The 20,158-nt window shown below is 37.7% G+C and overlaps 1 protein-coding gene across 1 annotated transcript; it reads left to right on the forward strand.

Moving 5' to 3' along the window:
- Window positions 1–680: 680 nt before the first annotated feature.
- On the forward strand, window positions 681–16,793 carry LOC101847094 (procollagen-lysine,2-oxoglutarate 5-dioxygenase 1; the record flags this gene model as incomplete). The annotated part of the gene is given in 20 exon segments (XM_005094804.3): window positions 681–804; window positions 1,285–1,373; window positions 1,847–1,980; window positions 2,401–2,515; window positions 3,098–3,149; window positions 3,912–4,024; window positions 4,657–4,720; window positions 5,569–5,666; window positions 6,536–6,637; window positions 7,289–7,420; window positions 8,254–8,375; window positions 8,654–8,755; window positions 9,198–9,323; window positions 9,904–10,039; window positions 10,205–10,318; window positions 11,446–11,514; window positions 12,569–12,673; window positions 13,167–13,313; window positions 13,932–14,060; window positions 15,353–16,793. Coding segments are annotated over 20 exon segments (2,196 nt in total). The 3' UTR covers window positions 15,509–16,793.
- Window positions 16,794–20,158: the final 3,365 nt, after the last annotated feature.

Here is a 20,158-nt window from a genome sequence, read left to right on the forward strand (position 1 = left end):
GAAATAAAAATTTACACGAAACAAAAAAAACAAACACCCTAACTAACTGTAACTAAATCATCCACACATGATGATTTTAAATTACAAACACTCAATACTTAATGGACGCATTTCTAGATCTACCTCAAATCACTATCAAGCGCTCATTTTCAAGCAATTTTATGAAACTACAGTAAACACTTTTTTGCCATTGCTTCGTGAATTTTTTTTACTAAGAAGTAAAGAAAAGCTTCTGAAGGTAAAGGTGCGAAAAAATTAAAATATGGATTTAGAAAACGGGTCTTGATTTTGTTCATGATGTGATCAAAACTGTTCATAAAGTCTCCATGTTATTTTTTATTTTAAAAAAAAAAGAGATATTTATTTATTAATTGTAAATTGCTTCTAGGAAGATGACAGTCTCTATCACTGGCCAGTGATGAAAGTTAAGACTTTCAGCTTAAATCGCTACCCTACAATTACAAAGTTCTGTCTAGCTAGTTTTGAGAAATTTGACTTCCTAATTTTTAAAGTTTCACAGCATCATGTCTAGCTTTTTTGAATGCAATTCATCTTAGAAAATCTTGATAAACGACTCCAAGCTTCAGTTTAATTAAAGATTCTTGCTTTTCTCCCTTTTTTTCATATATATATATATATGTTGCTTTATAAATGATAATTTTATTGAAATTTCTTTGCAGCACATTGGTGGCAAGTGAAGATCCTGTAGGAAAATGTGGCCCCACACATTCAGTCTTGCAGCTTTGCTGATATTGGTGTGTGTGCATGTAGCATGCTCAGCAGAACATTCAAACAGTAGACCAGGTAAGATTGTATGTGTGTGTATCATACTAATATGTAAAGTTACAGTCAAACTTGTCTAAGACAACTTTGTGGAAGAGAATGATAGGCCGTCCTAGACAGATGGTTCTTTTGGACAGTGTCATTAGAGTAATATTCGAAAAAAAAAAAGTAGATGTGGTCGTTTGTAAATTTGATTGTCTTGGGCGTGTATGGTAGTAAAGCAGGTTCGGGTGTATGTACCATTTCTGTATTACTTACTGTGAAAGTTTGAAATACGATCACTTTTCCTTGGTTGCTATTTTTGCACTGTAGAAATTTAATAACAATGATTTGATTCTGAAGACGTTTGGATGCTCAGAAAATGGCTTGAGAAGTTCTCTGAAGTATGTTGTAACCACTTTGCTCCCATTTGACAAAACACATTTTCTCTTTCATTGTAAGAAGAGTGTTTTTTAAAGATTTGTTTTGTACCCACTTTTATATTTATGTTCCACTTTTCAGAGCTGCTTGTTGTCACCGTAGCAACGAAAGAGAATGATGGCTTTCGGCAGTTTAAGAGATCTACTGAAAAGTATGGTTTGGATTTAAAGGTGTGTACATGACTTTTTATTATTAAATTTTTGTATAAAATCTTCTTATGATCATATGAGTGTGATTTTGTCTTTTGAGTAGTAAACGGTTAGAAATGGGAAGACCAACGACACAGACCCTTCAGTGCAACACACTGATGCTGATTGTATTCTTTTAAATACAACAAAAAAAGCAAACAAAATACTGCGCTGTTTGCTGCCAGGCCTCTTTCCTTTTTCTAACTCCAGGAGTTGCTCCTCTGCTTGTACTTTTAAAATCCTCTGTATATTCTCAGTACTATTTTGCAGGGACCCATTTACTGTTTAGTAAGTCATTCTGCTAGTTGATTTTTGCCTTATCTTCTTTTTTCTACCTGTTTAGAAATGTATGTTTAACACCAAAAAAGTTTTTTTCTAGTGATCTGTTGAAAAAAGACATATGTTTATTTTCCTATTTTTGTTTTTATTTGGTAAGAGCATTGTTTTCCTTCCAGGTGTTTGGGATGGGCATAGAATGGCGCGGTGGAACCATGGAGACGATCGGGGGCGGTCACAAAGTGAACTTGTTGAAGGAGAACCTGGAGGCGTACAAGAACAAAGACAACCTCCTCATTATGTTTGTGGACAGGTAGGACCTGAACTTTTACGTGCTGACTGCTATTTGGGATGATTTATAAATATATAGAATGTATACTCCCCAAGAATAACATACTGATGGAACTTGTGTGGATTGTTGGCGCTTACATGACCTGTTTGGTTTCCAGGTGCTGTAAAACACTTACTAAAACTAAAATAAACTATCCAACACAGCATCGATGCATGCTTTCTCGAAGGAATTTTTTTTCCTTCTGCAATAGATATTAATTGTGTTAGCTTCTTAAATTGTATTTCTGCCAGTTATTCTTCCAGTTATTCTTATTTCAATTTTTTTCCTTTAATCATAGTTTGGGCGCAGAATTGTATAAATAGATAAGTTCCTGAGGTTGGCTCCACCGTTTATGTAGATTTATGGAAACAGTATGCTTCATTTGATTTTTCTGTATTTCAGCTATGACTTGATTTTCACTGACGGTAAAGACGCCATCTTGGACAAGTTTGCCAAATTCGACTCTCGGGTTGTGTTTGCTGCTGAAGATACCATTTGGCCTGATAAGTCACTGGAGGTGAGAGCATGAAGGTTCTTTTGTCAATACGGTTTACGGAAACAAATTAAGATTGTAATTTTAGAAAATTTCCGAAAGGTACTGGGCCCTCAATTATTTTTTCCTTTGAGTGTACCCCTTGAGTAACTAATTCTTTGGGTATTCTTTACTGAGCTTGTAAAGAAGACCCTTATTACTATGCAACAAAATAAATGCTTAATATATTCCATAAATTTGGTTATTTTTATCCCCTTAAAGTTATGAACTTTAGCTGAAAGCCTGATTTCATACAAATTGCTTTGTTGTGTTGATATGGATGGAGGAGAGGAGGTACATCAGGCATGCGCACCACTGCGAATAGCTCTCATATATATAAAACATATTGCCCCCCCCCTCAATAAAATGAATATCCGCATAAAATTTATTTTCTTTGTTGCAGGAGAATAAAAAAAAAAATTTACAATTTGCAAAGCATTATAATGATTATAACTTCCCGATTAAAAATATCGTAGATGGAGGAAAGGACATCCCAAAGACAATTCCATGGTGAAGGAAAAAAGTTACAGAGTTGTTTTTGACCCTCTGTTTTCATCATGTCCACAGAAAAAGTATCCACAAGTGAAAGAGAATGAAAAACGCTTCCTGAACTCTGGAGGTAAGCACAAGTTTGATAAAGTAATACCTTATTTATGCCTATATTATTATATCTGCTTCATCATCTTTTTTCAGTTGCTTTGCAGGAGTTTATTATGTAAAAAGCACAGGTGATATGTTATGAAAGCACACATTTATTGCTGGCAAGCCTGATATTTTGCTGGTTTTGTAATATTAGAAAAAGATAATCGTTATGTCTTGATTAGTATGATGGCTGGCCTATCTGAAATCAACTTAACTGAGCCTTGTTATTTGGCTACATGTTTAATTTTCTATTTCAAATTCAATATCTGAAGACAATGCATTGAGAGACTGTGAGGACATGACAAAGTTGACAGCCTAGGGTGCCACTGGTTCAGTGGAAAACTTATATATACTCTTCTCGTTCTGTTTGTTCACATATCACGAACAATGCTGATTACATTGTGTAATGCAACATCTCTAGATGAACATTGACTTAATTTTCTACTTGTCGGAAAACCAATTGTATTGAACTCAAATTACGTGATCACTCAAGAGTGTTCTCCTTGACTCAATACCACTTGTAGGGTAAAATAAGGTTGAATGTGTACTCAAATACTCAAATGTTATGATGACTTGCACCCAGTTTTCTATTTTGCTCTTTACAACTTGTGTAAAATAAGATTGAATGTGGTCCTAAATGTTTTGATGGTTCAGTTTTCCCTCTGTCTGTACTGTATACCACTTGTGCTGTGAAATAATGTTGGATGTGAACAATGCAGTTTATTATGTGTGTTCCCAGGGTTCATTGGGTACGCCCGAGAGATTTACGAGATGGTCAGCTACCAGGCTCTCGGCGACCAGGAGGATGATCAGCTCTACTACACGCAGATCTTTCTCAACAGAGCTCTGAGGGTGAGTTCTTTTTACTGCCCTTTTTTGCTTGTCTTCATGTTATGTTTCATCATTATCTCTGTCCCTACAGTTTGTCTAATATTGGGTGTGTCCGTCAACCACAGAAGCCTTGTAAATTAATTTATACCGAGCTGAAAACTCCTGCAGAGGAGAATATTTCCTAAGTGAAATAGAAGGACTGAGATGACTTATGGCTACTGCTATGGCCGGTGAGACCAATTCTGGCAGAGTGGAGTTTGCCACATTTTAAGCATTTAAGAGTGGGTGGTTGGCGGGTGCTCTGGTGTGGTTCGCTCCTTCTTTCGTATCAAATACCTATCGTCCTTATCCCTCCTCCTCCTTTTTTGCGTACGCTACTCCCTTGTAACATCTATTCTTCGACACTTATATGACGTTATTGTGTTGCAAGTGCCGTAAAACTCTTACTAAAGCTAAAAGCATTTTAGGTCCTCATTTCCACTTGTGGAAGCTTGTGAGCTTCTCTCTTTCATGAACTATGATGTCCTAATTTGATCATAAAATCTTATCTAGTTGGCCTTCAGATTGTTCTCTTGTAGGTTTTTTTCCTTATTTTAAAAAAATGTGTTTTGACCTGCTTTTTAAATAAATGTCTTTATCTTTTCTTTTATCAGCATGAATGGAAGATGAAGCTGGATACAAGAGCTGAAATATTTCAGAACTTGAACTTTGCTCTCGGTGAGTTGGCTTTGATCGATATCAGTTTTGATAGATATTTGATGTATGTTAATATTCAAATACAGTTATCCAAGCAAGACAACTATCCATTATAGAGGAGAAAAATGGTCATCCTAGACAGGTGGTCCTCTTGGACAGTGTCTTTATGAAACAGAAAAAAAGCACAGGGGGGAGGGGGAAAAGGTAATCTGTATATATGATCATCTTGGACAGGTGGTTTGTTACAGCAGGTTTGACAGTAGATTACTCTTGAAATGTCTTTCTGATCATGTCTTCGGGACAGGAGATTTGTTACAGTGTCGTCTTGTATAAATTCACATCTTTCACACAGTTTCTCCTGTCTCAGTGCTCTGCTGTCCCCTGCTCCTTTAATTACTTTCCAGTTTTACCGTGGGTGGTTGGCGGGTGCTCTGGTGTGGTTTGCTCCTTCTTTCCTATAAATAATCTATCGTCTCTAGCTCCCCTCCTTCTTTTTTATGTTTGTTACTCTCTTGTAACACCTCTAATCTTTGGCACTTTTTTTACCTTATTGTGTTGCAAGTGCCATAAAACTCTTACTAAAACTAAAAAAAACCCAGTCGTACCTTTAATTGTCCTTATAAGCATAGTTGAACATGGGTCTTAAATGTTCTGGAGGTTTTTTTTAAATACCCATTTGGCACCACTAATAAAGGAAGGCTCTCTTCTCACTTAAGTAGGATATGATAGACATAATATGTACATATGTACAAGGAGTGTGGAAAAGTTTCCCCCCCAATTTTTTTGGGGGCGTTTTCCTGATTTCTTCAATATTATCTTTGATACCGAAGCCGTAAGTAAGTGTTATGACCTTTGCCCTGTGCCTGCAGGAGAGGTCGTGATCAAGTACAAAGGCTCCTACAGCTACCTGTACAACATCAGGACAGGAACCTCTCCCATCGCTGTGCACGGGAACGGGCCTGTCAAGGTATGCCGATTAGTTTGGTCAAAGTGTTTCGTTTTGTCTGTGGTGAACTTTCTCCTGTTTTCTCTCTCAACCAAAAAACCCCCCGCCTCTGTCCGCTGGTTCATCTGTTACAGGCTTGCTTTTCTGTTGTGAAAATTAAATTGGCAGAGACACCAGTATTTAACAACAACTGAATGTAAACATTTTATGGCAGATTGACTTATGAAATTGCTGTTTTATGTATTTAACCTGGAACTGACCTCTCAAGGTATGCTAATTTTGATTTGCTCCTTTAACACTTTGATGTCCGATTTAAGTACAGATGACTGAATTCTGCTTTTCAAGGGCAGAGTGACGTAACTACACATTTCATGATATTGAGAACAATGCTAAAAACTTTTGATGCCTATTATTGAGATCACTCTATAATGTAGCTTGACCACTTTGAAAGCAACTATTTCAGATGTAGGTACGTTGTCCTGTCTTTGACACAAGAAGAGTATGAGCAAGACTAGTGTGATAAACTAGTAAATGTGGGTGATTTGCGGGTGCTCTGGTGTGGTTTGCTTCTTCTTTCCTGTGAAACATCTACCGTCCTTATCTCCCTTTCTTCTTTTTTATGTTTGTTACTCTCTTGTAACACCTCCAATCTTCTGGCGCTCATTTGACGTAATGCAGTGGCGAGCGCCGTAAAGCCTCTACTGAGACTAAACAAGTAAAAACCAGTAAATTAAAAAGAAAACTCTGATTTTGTTAGATATGTAGTTATGGCTGTATTAATTCTTTCTTTTACAGTTTGATATGGTATATATAGATTCAGATGACTGAATCATCTCTCTTTACTGTTGTTACTGATGTTTATGTCTGCTTGTGATGTTTTGTGTTTTCAGCCCGAGTTTTACCGAATTTCCAACTACCTGGCTGACGGATGGACCACCTCCACTGGCTGCCAGACCTGTAACGACGATCTGCTAGATCTGACCGATGTTAAGGTGAGGATTACCTAGTCATGGACTCCTGGATTTTTCTCCAGCCTGGAATATTGTTTAACACTTTGCTGCCTCATCTGGCCGATCGGCGATGTTTACCGCCCAGTTTCTTTGGATTTTCCCCAAAATATGATGGCAAAGTGTTCAAAATCATTCTGTGGGTGGTTGATGGGTGCTCTGCTGTGGTTTAGTCCTTCTTTCCTGTTAAACGCCTGTCGTCTTTATCTCTCTTCTGTCTTTTCTTTGTATTTTACTCCCTAATAAATCCTCTAATCATTGGCACAGGTACTAATGACCCCTTTCCACTTCCCCAGTGGCATTAGTGTCTCTATTATTTTATGGACATTGTTCAAATCATCCACCTGTCTAAGACAACCACTTTTTATTGTGAAAATGGGTGTCTATCTTGGGCAATTAAAATTTTGATTGTATATGTCTTGGTTGACGTTTGGATTTAATTATACTTTTTCATAGGCTGCTTTTTAGTCCAGTATTTAAATATTTTCAGTTGGCGAGTGCTAGGTTGTGGTTTGCATCTTCTTTAGTAATAACACCTATAACATTTGGCACTTATATTCCCTACGTCTGTTGCAAGTGCTGGAAAGCTTTTTATTAAACTGAAATTTAAAAAACCAACCTGAAACCATTTTCCAGGATGCGGACATGCCCACCGTTGTGATCGCGATGTTTGTGGAGATGGCCACGCCTTTCCTGCGCGAGTTCTTCGATCGAGTCACGAAGCTGGACTACCCCAAGGACAAGATCGACATCTACTTGCACTACAGCGTGAGTCCACCGCGAGGGTTTGGCTAATGGGGCAGATGAAAATCGGGTTATAAAATACAAATCATCGACAGTCTTATCATGTCTTGCTCAAGGACCTTAGTGCAGAGCCACCAACATGCTTTACATTATTTAGAACCTGAGTTCACGAGCCATTCGGCCTCTTTCAAGGTCGATGTGGCTTACATTCAAAGGACACTCATGATCCTTTCATATACGGAAGGTGTTTGTGAGCTATTTTATCGTCATTTCCTGGATCAGTATCTGTGGTGTGACCTAATAATTTTACTGTGGCGCTGCTCAGAGGCGAGAGGCTCTTATAGATCTTATGAATCTATATATAACTGCAAGGGTCTTGTAATTAAATTCTTGCATGTGGTTGAATGATGCATCTGATGTGAATGTACATTTTGTCAGCTTTATTTATCTTTTCATTTTGAATTTTAATGAGAGTAATATATAATTAAAATTTCTTATGTTTACCTGCATGTGTTTTTACGGTCCTGTACAGCCCCAAAAAATTTCACTCTGGGATAATAAAGTATTATTTTGTCTTATCTTATCTTAATATATGATTTGTAATTTGTATCCTGTAGTGTATATTGAGCCTAAAAAGATGGGTGATGAGGAAAGATCATGATAGTGTAGCTTTTTATGAGAGCATTAGAGCAAAGGAATGAATGGAGAACCGTGATGGTCTATGTCAGTCACAGATCTAACACTTCGAGATGAGTGTATGTTATATACTGTGGTGTACATTGTATCCAGTAGAAAAGATATAGTATACTGTAGTGTAAGTATATTTCATACCTTTTTTGTTTGCCGCTGTTGTCCAGGTTGATTACCACTCCAAGGACGTGAAGAAGTTCCTGGAGGACATCGAAGGCTTGTATCCCAGCACCAGAGTGATCTCCCCTAGCGACAACGTTGGGGAGCAGATGGCGAGGAACTGGGCCATGTATGTTATTTTTTTCTCTGACCATCATACTGTACCATATAGTTTTTATGTTTTTTTTAAACTCTTATTTTCAGTGTGCATTTTAAGAAGGAAGTTGGTAACGCTTTTCCCCCCCCCCCCGTAATATTACAGAGAGAGTTTTTTCGTTACTATTTCTTAATTTCTGTTCATTTTATCTTACATAATTTTAAATTTTGAGTTAGAGATATATTGTTTGACATTGTGCTTGTGAGAGTGATTTTTGTTGTTGAAATGTTGTTTTCCCTTTCTATTTTCAGTGAGGAATGCATCAAAAAGAATTGCCAGTACCTGCTGACCCTTGAATCAGTCGCTCAGATCACAAACCCAACCCTTCTCAGGGATCTCATCATACAGAACAGGTAACTGGGAAGGGTACAATGGAGGATTTATTAAAACAGTTTTCTTGCTTAAATGTGATATAATCTCATTACAAATTATGAACATTTTTTATTCAGTCTTAAAGTATCACTGTCTTGTCTTGTCTTGTCTTGTCTCATTTCTTCTAGTCTCTTTTTATCTTATCTTGTCTTGTCTTGCCTTATCTCCTTTCATCTCATCATGTCTCATCTTGTCTTGCCTTGTCATGTCTTGTCTTGTCTTGTCTCATCTCATTTCATCTTGTCATGTCTTGCCTTGTCTTGTCTTTTCTCATTTCTTCTAGTCTCTTTTTGTCTTGTCTGGTCTTGTCTTGTCCCTTCTCATCTTGTCTTGTCATGTCTTGTCTCTCCTAGTCTCTTTTCATCTCATCTGATCTCATCTTATCTCATCTCACAAAAACCCCATTGTGTTCTCCCCCACCAGGTCCATCATCGCCCCACTGCTGAAGCGTCCGGGCAAGCTGTGGTCCAACTTTTGGGGTGCGCTGAACCGCGACGGCTACTACGCCAGGTCTGAGGACTACATGGACATTGTGGAGTATACCAAAGTGTAAGGACGGAACTCGCTGCTTTATGCGTCAGTTGCTCAGAGCTATTACACTAGTGAACAATTGTTGTATTTCCCTTAAAAATTTTGTTGTTGTTTTGCTTTCATTACTTTCGCATGTTACACCTCAGGGTTTTATTTGAAGTGTAGCAAAAATGTTGACCCCCTTAAACATGATGTCCTGTAGATTTTAATAGTAAAGTTTTGATTTCCTCCTTCATTTGCCCTTCAGGGTTATGTAACTGGCGTCTGTGGTGTTGGGGGCATGTTGCTGATGCACGCAGGAGACCCGAAAATTTTTGTCGACTATCTCGGTCTGTCTGCTGGGATTTTGTGTCTTTGTCAGCCCAGCTTGACCCCGACAGGAAGGGACAGAACCCTGCCTCGTGAATGATCTCAAGTGTTTTGATGGGGCCGTAAAAATATCATATGTTTTTAAAAAATGTTACCCTTCACAGTTATATGGAATGAATCTTTTGTTGTGTGTGAGGTCTTGGAAAAAATCAGTTGCCTTGGCCATGATGTCAGATAGATGTTTTTTTGGGAAGGTTGTGAAGATTTTTGTTCTTGGTTGGCTCTCCAGGGGTCTGTGGAACGTGCCGTTTGTGGCAAGCGTGCTTCTCATCCAAGGTCAGCGCCTGCCCTTGCTCAGAGACGCCTACACAAACAACCCTGACCTCGACGCCGATATGTCGTTTTGTGAGAAGGCCAGGCAAGAGGTGAGTTTTTGTTTTAGTGTTGAAAGTGCAGTAAAACTCTTACTGAAACTAAAAAGAAATTGTATTATAAATTTTTATTGTCTTTTTTCTAGGACCAGACTAGACGAAAGACTTTTTTGTTGTGACTTAACTATATCTACAAACTTATTGCTTCCTCTTCGCCAGGTTTTGTTCATGTACGTCAGTAATCGCAAGTACTGGGGCCATTTGGTGTACGCCGACGGCTTCGATACATCTCACCTCCACAACGAGCTCTTTGACATTTTCAACAACCGTTTGGTGAGTACTGAAGGGTTATGGGGCTTGGTCGGGGTGAAATAGGCCTACATGTATGTGGATATTTTAGTTCTATGGGAATGTTAATAATAATAGATAGCATTTGTATAGCGCAAATCCCCGCTCAACAGCAAGCTCTATGCACTTCACAATCTATACTATTACCCCAGCAGACCTGATATATTACATGCTGCCTCTGCCTTACTAATCTGATCAAAAACTAAAATCCTTCTCAAAAGGCTGGGTTCCCTCTCAACAGGGAAAATGTGGGAAAAACACCCAGGAATTTCATTTCCAGCTTTCCTGGTCAAGAAAACTCCATGAAAAAAGCTGAAAATGGAAACAAATTACTGAGTTGATAAAAATAACGTATTACCGGAAATTTCTCCATAGTTGAGGACTTTTTATGATCATGTTGCTGATTAGTCTGTATAATTTAGTTATACCTGTGCATTTTTCTTTATTTCGTTTTCCTCTCTGTCATCTTTTTACACAAAAAATTACTTTGAAAATGTTTACAAAATTCAGGAGACAACAAGGAAAAAAAGAGGACATTTTCCTTCATGATGAGGGGGCAAACCATGTACAGTGTATGGCGCCTTATAAAGATATGAACACATGATTGTATGAGAGAGTTTGCTTCTTGGTTGTTAAGAGATTTAAAAAACAAAACAAATCCCTTGCTCATTTATATGAGATTGACGCCATCTGATTAGTAGAAAAAAGTGCGTGTCCAATAGTGTATTACGTGCATACTCAGTATAACAAGTAACTGTAATAGCAGATAGAGGTTCCTGATTTATAGATGTAAGTCATTGCTCTGAGAGCGGTGATGATTTTAGATATAATGGTGGTGATGAGTGATGATATGGGATTGCGTTTAAGTAGAGTTAGCATTAGTCCTATCTTCCTCTGCTCCAATGAGTCACATGGGACGTTGGCACCCTCTATCCCGTTCCCTACTGGAACCATCTTTACGGTCACCGTGAAGTTCGGAAATGGTGGGCTCAGTCTCTGCTATGGTGGTCATTTAATAAGAGATTCAGTATCTGCTTGTTTGTGAGAAGAGAGGAAGAACCTCGAGTGTATTGTTAGCTCAGTTCTAACCTCCGCTTTGTTTGCTCTTTCAGGACTGGGAAAGCAGATACATCCACGAGAATTACTCCACATCCCTGCAAGAAGATGTTAAAATTGAAATGGTTTGTAAACTTTTTTGTCTGTTTGAGAATGTATGTGATGATATTTGATGAGCTCTGTGACAGAAAGAAAAAAAGTGCGTGTCATTGTCGTGAAATCAGGTTCTCGTCACAATAATGAAACCGAAGAAATGGACATTTTTCTCGCTGTAGGGCTATTCAGCACCGTTTATGTCCATGTTAAAAAACATTTTTGTGTGGATTTTACTGGAAAACGGTGACCAAAGGCACAAAAAAAAAGAGTAAATTTTCAGTTTCGAAGGATACTCAAGATTTAGAAGTTGCCAAACTTTGACGGCCATTTTTTCGCTGAATTTATCTCTGACACAAAGTGACGGCCACCTCCTTCTATCGCAATCATTGTGACTTCTGTTCAAGTTGTTGTTATTGTCTATTCAAGATGGATATAGGTATTTTTTTCACCAGTATCAGGACAAATGAACAAGCTTTAAGATGATACCAATAACTTTTACCTCGTATGCCCCCAAATTTGACAAGAACGTGTAAACGTTGTGTTATGATACATTTAGGAGAACAGATTGTTTGACTATGATGTGTATTTTTGTTGAACTATCCAAGCAGCATGGAATCATTGGTTACAGCACTTTTTTAGACAGTGATTCTGAATATTTTGTTTGATTATTTATTTTTTATTTCATTGTTTCTCAAGCTGCTGGTTAATTGACTGGAAATAATTTTATGTCCCCATTGACACAATTTAGGTTATTTAGTTGTTTGTGCTTGATTATGCTAAACGATTGACTGCATGGACCAATTTATTGATTTACAGTGCATTGCTTTCTACACTTGATTGGTTGTCAACTGTGACGGTTGTGTAGCAGTTAGGTGTTTTGCTCTTGCATGCAGGAGCCCTGAGTGTGATTCTCAAATGAGGAGAAATTTTAATCGAATATCTCGGTCTTTCTGCTGGGATGTTGTATCCCTTTCAGCCTGGGTTGTTTGTAACAGGTTGGCTGGAAAGGATCTAAACTGTGTGATGGGGGCATAAATACACGTACATTAAGCTAGGTTGTCATCTCTCCTACCTCTGTTCCAGCCCTGCCCTGACGTGTACTGGTTCCCCATCGTGAGCGACACGTTTTGCGATGAGTTTGTCGCAGAGTTGGAGAACTACGGCCAGTGGTCCGGAGGCAAAAATGAAGTAAGTGTTGCTGCGGAGTAAGGGATATTGGCATTTTTTTGGGGTTTATGTTGAAAAGTGAAAAAACTGCTATTGGCCAATGGTCTGGATGCAAAAATGAAGTATGAAATAAGTTTTGGTTTGGAATAGCGATGTATGTAAGAATTTTTTTTGTCTATGTTGAAAAGTGAAAGCATTTTCTGTAGGCTGTAGACCTCAAGACCCTGACTGAATACAACACTCAGCGAAGAATGCTAAAACTCTTGTCCGGATGCCGTATAGCTCAGCTTTGTGATTTAAAAACTTTATGTTAAAGATGGAATTGTTTTAATTCATTTTGAGCAGGAGCTTATTGGAGTTTGCTCAGAAAACTATTGTTCTGTTTGCTAGTTATGGAGTGTGTGTGAGGAATTCCTCTTTTTTATGGTTGCTTTTAGAGGTTTTGCTTGGTAATTTTTGTCTTATTGCTATTTTTGGAGTGTTCGTGAAGTAATTCTTTTATCGCTATATATAGGATCCTCGCCTGGCTGGTGGCTACGAGAATGTGCCGACGGTCGACATCCACATGAACCAGGTGGGCTTGGAGAAACAATGGCTGCACTTCCTTGGAGAGTTTGTGCGTCCCCTTCAGGAGAAAGTCTTCACCGGTTATTTCCATGATGTGAGTAGTGAGGGAATGTCTCAACAATTTGCCTGCAGTCTTTTCTCTATGTCCAGAACGACATGAGTCAATGAAGGGATATAAGAATAGAATGAAATTATTTTGTCTGCAAGCTGTTCAACTGGTCTAGACCCAGAAAGCGAAGTTTTACAGGTGACAGAAAGAACTGTTTTATTCTTTTTAAAATCATACCCACATTATGTATCTTTTCTCGCTTTTTGCAACATTTAGAATTTGAATTTGAACAAAATATAACGTGAGCACATGCACCCAATACCACAGATTCAGAAAGTGCAATTTAAACAAAAATTTTTAACTTGGGCTCAGCACACCTGAAAAGCTGGCTGATAATATCTATTTGAGTTTGATTTTGAGGTTCATGTTGAAGGAGTACTTTAACATAGTTTCAGACCCTCTGAGATCATATATTCACGTCTGTATTTTTCTTTTCAAATTTGACCAATCTGTTCAAGGTACAAGTACGTTTTACTCTCATGTTTCCAGCAGATTGACTGTTTACCCAATGGGAAGCAAAGTATTACTGTGATGTTACTCTTACTCAGATTTACAATCTCAGACCACATCTACATCTAATATTTATTCTTCACCTTTTTACAGCCACCAAATGCTATCATGAATTTCATTGTCCGCTACCGACCCGACGAGCAGCCGCTGCTTCGCCCTCACCACGACGCCTCCACCTACACCATCAACATCGCCCTCAACAGGCCCGGCATTGATTTTCAGGTATGTGGTGCATTTTTTTTTGCTATTGTTACTCACTCAAGGTAAAGAAAAAGTACTCTTTCTTGAAAAATCGAACTCGTCTCCTATTAAAAGTAAATGATATCTAATAATACTAGGCTTGTCAACTGTCCCAAATTCCCCAGGATGATCCAGGAATTGGTAATCGGGAATTGGAGAAGACATTTTAGCCTCCCTCACCGTGAGGGGCCAAATTTCAAACTTTTGTCCTGGTGTTTGTCAGTTGTCAGCTATTTTCTGTCTAATTTCACAGTGGCTGTAGCCATATCTCATAACACCGTACTGAAACCACTCATTGACGATATTGCATCAATGTGCTTCTTTTTACTCAAACAAACAACCCCCGTGGGTGGTTAGCGGGTGCTCTGGTGTGGTTTGCTTCTTCTTTCCTATCAAACATCTATCGTCCTTATCTCCCCTTCTTTTTTATGTTTGTTACTCTCTTGTAACACCTCTAATCTTCTGGCGCACATATGACCTTATGCAGTTGTGAGCGCCGTAAAACCTCTACTAAAACTTAAAAAAACCCAACCCACTCCCCAGAAGACAAAATTGTTGACACTCTGTACTGTAAATCTCAATGATAATGTCCCGTCAGGAAGTGTGTACGTCACAAATTACAAACATGCTTGTTCAACAGTACACATGCCTTGTCAATTTGTTAATGTCTGAGTGCTTATTCGGTTGCTTGCAATGTATGCTTCCTGGGAACCCGAGAATATTTCTGAGTTGTTTTCTGGGGTCTGCTGGGGGTAATAATGGTTGTAAAGTGCATAGAGCATGCTGTAGAGCGTCAGTATGGGCTACAGAAAGGCAGTTACAGTTGAACCTGTTCTAAAGGCCACCTAAATACGACAGTCACCAACGGCCACTTCTCCTTTCCTCCCTTGCATATTTTTTACACTGTAATGACACTATCCAAACCATCCACCTGTCTAAGACAACCACTGTTCTCCTCAACAATGGGTGGCCGTCTTAAACTATTTCGACAGTGTTATTATTTCACATGTTGTGGACTGTAGATACGCACTATATAAATGTTACTATTATTATTATTATTATAATTAGGGCCTACTATTATTATTATAATTGTTATGAATATTATTATTATTGTTATTATTATGTGGAGTCTAGATATGCTCTTTTGAAATGCACCTATTATTGTTATTATTATTACTATTATTATTATCATTACTATTACTATTATTATTATTATTTTATTATTATTACGATTATTGCTGTTGTTATACATGCTGTTGTACTGTATGTCCCAGGGAGGAGGCTGCCGGTTTGTGCGCTACAACTGCAGCATCACGGCTCCCAAGAAGGGCTGGATGTTCATGCACCCTGGTCGTCTGACTCACTACCACGAGGGACTGAGGACCACCGAGGGCACCCGCTACATCATGATTTCTTTTGTCGACCCCTAGACTGCTTGCTTTGGACTCTTGTTGCCAATGGCGAATTTCATCGAAACAGCGAATTTAATCAAAACAGCGAAACAAATATCAAAAGAGATTATTGAATGAAATATACTAACAAGCAGATTATGTGTATAGGTAAAGAACTTCTGCTGAAAAATGTACTTTTTTTAATGATAATGTGGTGATTAGCGGAAAAACTTAAGTCCCTCCCAAAAAAAGATTTTTATTTAAATGTGGAAACTGCTAATTTTATCAAAATGTACAAATTCCGGTTTGCATCATCAAGGAAACATTTGTGCATTGCGTCTGGAAAGCAGGGCTGGTAACTTGCACAAAGTTTTTCCCTTGCAGCACATATTTTTCAAAGCGTCGGGGAGGTTACTTGATTGTTGAAGTTTAACTTCTAACTTGATCAGATTTCTGCAAGTGCCTTTTTTTGAGTGTTCATTTGCTATACATACCCTCGCTGTATGAGATTGAAATCTGTATTCATGTCCATGTCTTCCACTGTTTGAATCTCGCGGGTGGTTGGCGGGTGCTCTGGTATGGTTTGCTTCTTCTTTCCTATCAAACATCTATTGTCCTTGTCTCCCCTTCTTCTTTTTTATGTTTGTTATTCTCTTGTAACACCTCTAATCTTCTGGCGCTCATTTGACCTTATGCAGTTGCGAGTGCCGTAAAAACTCTACTATAACTATGTTTGAATCTCACTTTAGATTTCCGATCGTAATTGTCTTGGGAAATGACCATCGTTATCTGTTTGTCATTGAGCAAGTTCTTCACAAGTCTTTTTTTTTTTTTCTTTTCTTTTTTTTTTCTTCTTTAAAAAAAAAATTATACCCTGTAAGCATTATCAGCACGGTTTCGGAGGTGGAGAGTTTTTATCCGGACATTTCTGATGTTTACAAGATTTTGGTTGTTGTGAGGTGTGAATATCTCTACAGAGAATAGAGAAAGTCCACCACTTGTTTTCTGCAAATTTTTCTGTATCTGGGCACAGCTGCCTTGCGAAGCTATGTGTGTATTATATGTGAGGTTTCATTGACAAAATGAGTTACTTCTCAGATTTTGTATGTCAAATTTGTAGATTTGTCAAATTTGTAGATTGAGTTTGTTCAATTTTTTTTGGTATGAAATGATGAAAGACATGTTTAACTTGAAGAAAATAGCATCAGTTGTAAATCTGTTAATATAACATTTAGCCCCTGTGTTGATTTTTGGGGATCTCTCCGTTCACCGACTGCGAGAAGTAACTCATTTTGTCAGGAAAACTGTGACTATGGAAAAAAAAGAAACAGGGACACTGTGTATTTGTCAGACTGTGTGTGTCGTGTGTTTGCTTGTGATACTGTCCTGTGTCCTTTTGTGTCTTGAAGTCCCCTTCTGTGTTCATTTCTGTGTCATGTGACCACATTTTGGATATTTTCTGACAACTTTTTATGTATTTCCTGTCCAAGTTCATTGTAACATTCATTCTTTATACTCATTTCTTTTTGTGGGGAGGGTATTTCAAATGTGATTTTCAATATTTCCCTTATGTTTTTTGTTTTTCCCTACTGTTTGACAAAATTGCTGGTTGTGTTTGGTGCTGTAGCTGTCCATATGTGCTTCCTTTGATCGAGTTCAAAGCCATATGGTTTTGTAAAATTACTACACATTGTACTTATATTATAGCTGGCTGAGTGATTAAGCTTTTTTTTGTTTTTAAATAACTTAATAACCAAGAAATATTTTCAGCAATATATTAAGAAAGCATGATCTTGTAATGTTCTACTTTTTAAGAGTACATTTGGATGATGATTTGAATGAGATGCTCTGGATAACCGTGATGAAGTCATTAAGCTGTAAAGGGTAACGAAAATTATTTGTCATGGCAATTTCCATCAAGCCACCTCAAAGAGAGGTTAAAATCATAGAATGAGTAATTTTCTCAACTCTGAAAACCGGAGAGTGCCATCTGTATCTGTAGATGGATGCCACGAATGTCTGAAATGGCTATGTTTTTGTTTGTAAAACATCAAAACATTGTAAGCCAGAGTTGTAGTCAGTTGGAGATAAACTTACTAGTAGGACTGAATAACATGCTTGTTGGTGGCTGGATGCAAGACTTGGACGATAGATGTCAAATGGCATGATGTGTCTAATGTCATGATGGTATTTCTGGGAGTCTTGCAACCAGCCATTGTTATGTCCGTGGCTGATTCTTTTACTCTTGTGAGTATCATGGTGGGTGGTTGGGGGGTGTTCTGGTGTGGTTTGCTCCTTCTGTCCTATTCAACGCCAATCATCTTTATCTCTCCTCCTTTTCTTTTGTTTGTTTGGTTTTTTTTTGGTTACTCTTCAGTAACATCTCAAATCTTTGGCACTTATATATGACTTAATTGTGTTGTAAGTGCTGTTAAACTCTTACTTAAACGAAACCTGAGTATCACACGAAAGCCGTAGGCCATCAAGCAGCGTGGTGGTGTTTGAGTGAATCTTCTAGTCTCCTCTATTTCTTTCATCATGTTGCTGCCATTTCATGTTGTCAGGTAAATTGTTTTTAGCAGTCTGTGTTTTTTTGTGTGGGCAGGACAGACTTTTGTTTTTTCTTTTGACTTTTCTGAAGAATTTGTGATCTGATCTTCTGATCATCTGATTAATCTGATGTAAAGTTTGGAATGAAAAGGTAGGGTAGACAAATGTTGTAACCTGAGATGTGTGGGCCAGCAAGTTTTCATTTGGCTTAAAAATTGTGCGGCAGTCTAAATGTCTGCCAGTTAGTTTTAATATGTCTCTGATCGTTGCAGCTTAAATACATGCAAGTTAGGTTTTATCCCAGTGAGAACTATATATATACAAATCAGTCCTTCCAAATTATTGAGCAGATTTGGTGGTTGTTGCGTGTCATTTTGACAGCTCCATGGACACCGTAGCCTTGTCTCACCTCATCTCATGATGGACTTTTCTTGTATTTTTCACCCCAGGTCCATGGTAGTAATGATTACTACACACTTTTTTTTTCTTATCATATTACAGAAGCCAACAGCATTAGCAGAGACCACACTGTGTATTGTGGCAGTGTGCAGCATTAATAGAGTTTCACTTTTACAATAGCTTATCTTATCAAAATGTGTGGTCAACTTTTCATGCGAGTCCTTTTGGGTTTTCTTTTCTCAACCTAAAAGTGTTTGTTTTTCTTCAAATATAGCAGCTTTTAAATCTATTATAATAGAATTATGGTGTTTGAAATACATTTTATGAAGGAATGTTTGTTTCTTGTTTAGAGTTGCTTGAATTTGTTCTCATGAATTTTTATAAAGGTTTACTTCTTATTTTTCTCCACATTTTTATGAGCAAATGGCAGTTCAGATAATATTTGAAAGTGGTTCCTAACTTTTGTACATGCTCCAGAGGAATTTGATTGACTTTGGTGAAAAATGTCATCTGTTCATAATTGATCATTATTGATGAATAATAATGATCATTGATCAGAAAAATGTGTTAATATTTGCTTTTAATCACTCTTTTGGGCTGATTACTTTTGAATTTTGAAGCACAATCTTTACTTGATCAACATAGTAGGGGTTTTATTTCTCAGCACAATTGTTGTTTGTTAAAGATCACTAAAGTTTACAGTTTTCTTTGTATGTAGTCAGTTTAGACCAGACAGATGTGTACAACGATTTATTTATATTCTATCTTTGAAACAGATCTAAAATGTTTTATATATTCTGTGTATGAAACAGATGTTTAATGTTTTGAACATTTTGTCTTTTGAAGCAGGTGTAAAATGTTTCACATCTGTGTTTCATTCTCAAAAAGCTGTAACATTGTTTCCTCACAGGAGAGTGAACATCAAGAGCAGGTGTCTGTTTCACATCTGTGTTTCATTCTCCAAAAGCTGTAACATTGTTTCCTCACAGGAGAGTGAACATCAAGAGCAGGTGTCTAGCATTGATAAGGTTGTCCTGTTCTTCCCTCACAATATATATATAGTGAAATTTCTTTATTTCTCGATACTCTTAACACTAACAGCTTGAACAGAGCAAAAGAGCAGATTTTACAGCTGGTCTAGCATCGATGTATTCACGGGATTTTATCCGAGACTTTTAAGTTCCTCGTTATGTCTTATGATCGTATTTTGCTGTGGTTGTTTTGGTCCTGATGTCATTTTTTGGATCGATGAAAGTTTTTATGATGCTCTGACCTGGTGCTAGAGGACGTGCTATCTCGTGGTTCTCAACAGTTCTCACATAATCAAATGTACATTATCTATTGTCTATAATTATATATGGTCATTAAAAGTGAAACATCTTCTCACTTCTTTGTTGTGCTGGGTTTTTTTTTAGTCGTTTAGTTGTTAAATTAGCTGCGTCTGTGATGTAGTGGTTATGTGTGTGGTATGCCTCTTCCCATCAAACATCTATCAAAATTATCTCTACTCTTTCTTTTCTTTTGTATATCACTATTTAGTTGTAACCCTTCTATTCCCTGTCCCTTATTTGACCTGTTTGCACGCACTGTAAAGCACTTAATGGGAACTGTAAAACACTTATTGAAACGTGGGTGGTTGGCGGGTGCTCTGGTGTGGTTTGCTTCTTCTTTCCTATCAAACATCTATCGTCCTTATCTCCCCTCCTTCTTTTTTATGTTTGTTTCTCTCTTGTAACACCT

Source organism: Aplysia californica, unplaced genomic scaffold (assembly GCF_000002075.1).
Source record: "Aplysia californica isolate F4 #8 unplaced genomic scaffold, AplCal3.0 scaffold00089, whole genome shotgun sequence".
Taxonomy (NCBI): domain Eukaryota; kingdom Metazoa; phylum Mollusca; class Gastropoda; order Aplysiida; family Aplysiidae; genus Aplysia; species Aplysia californica.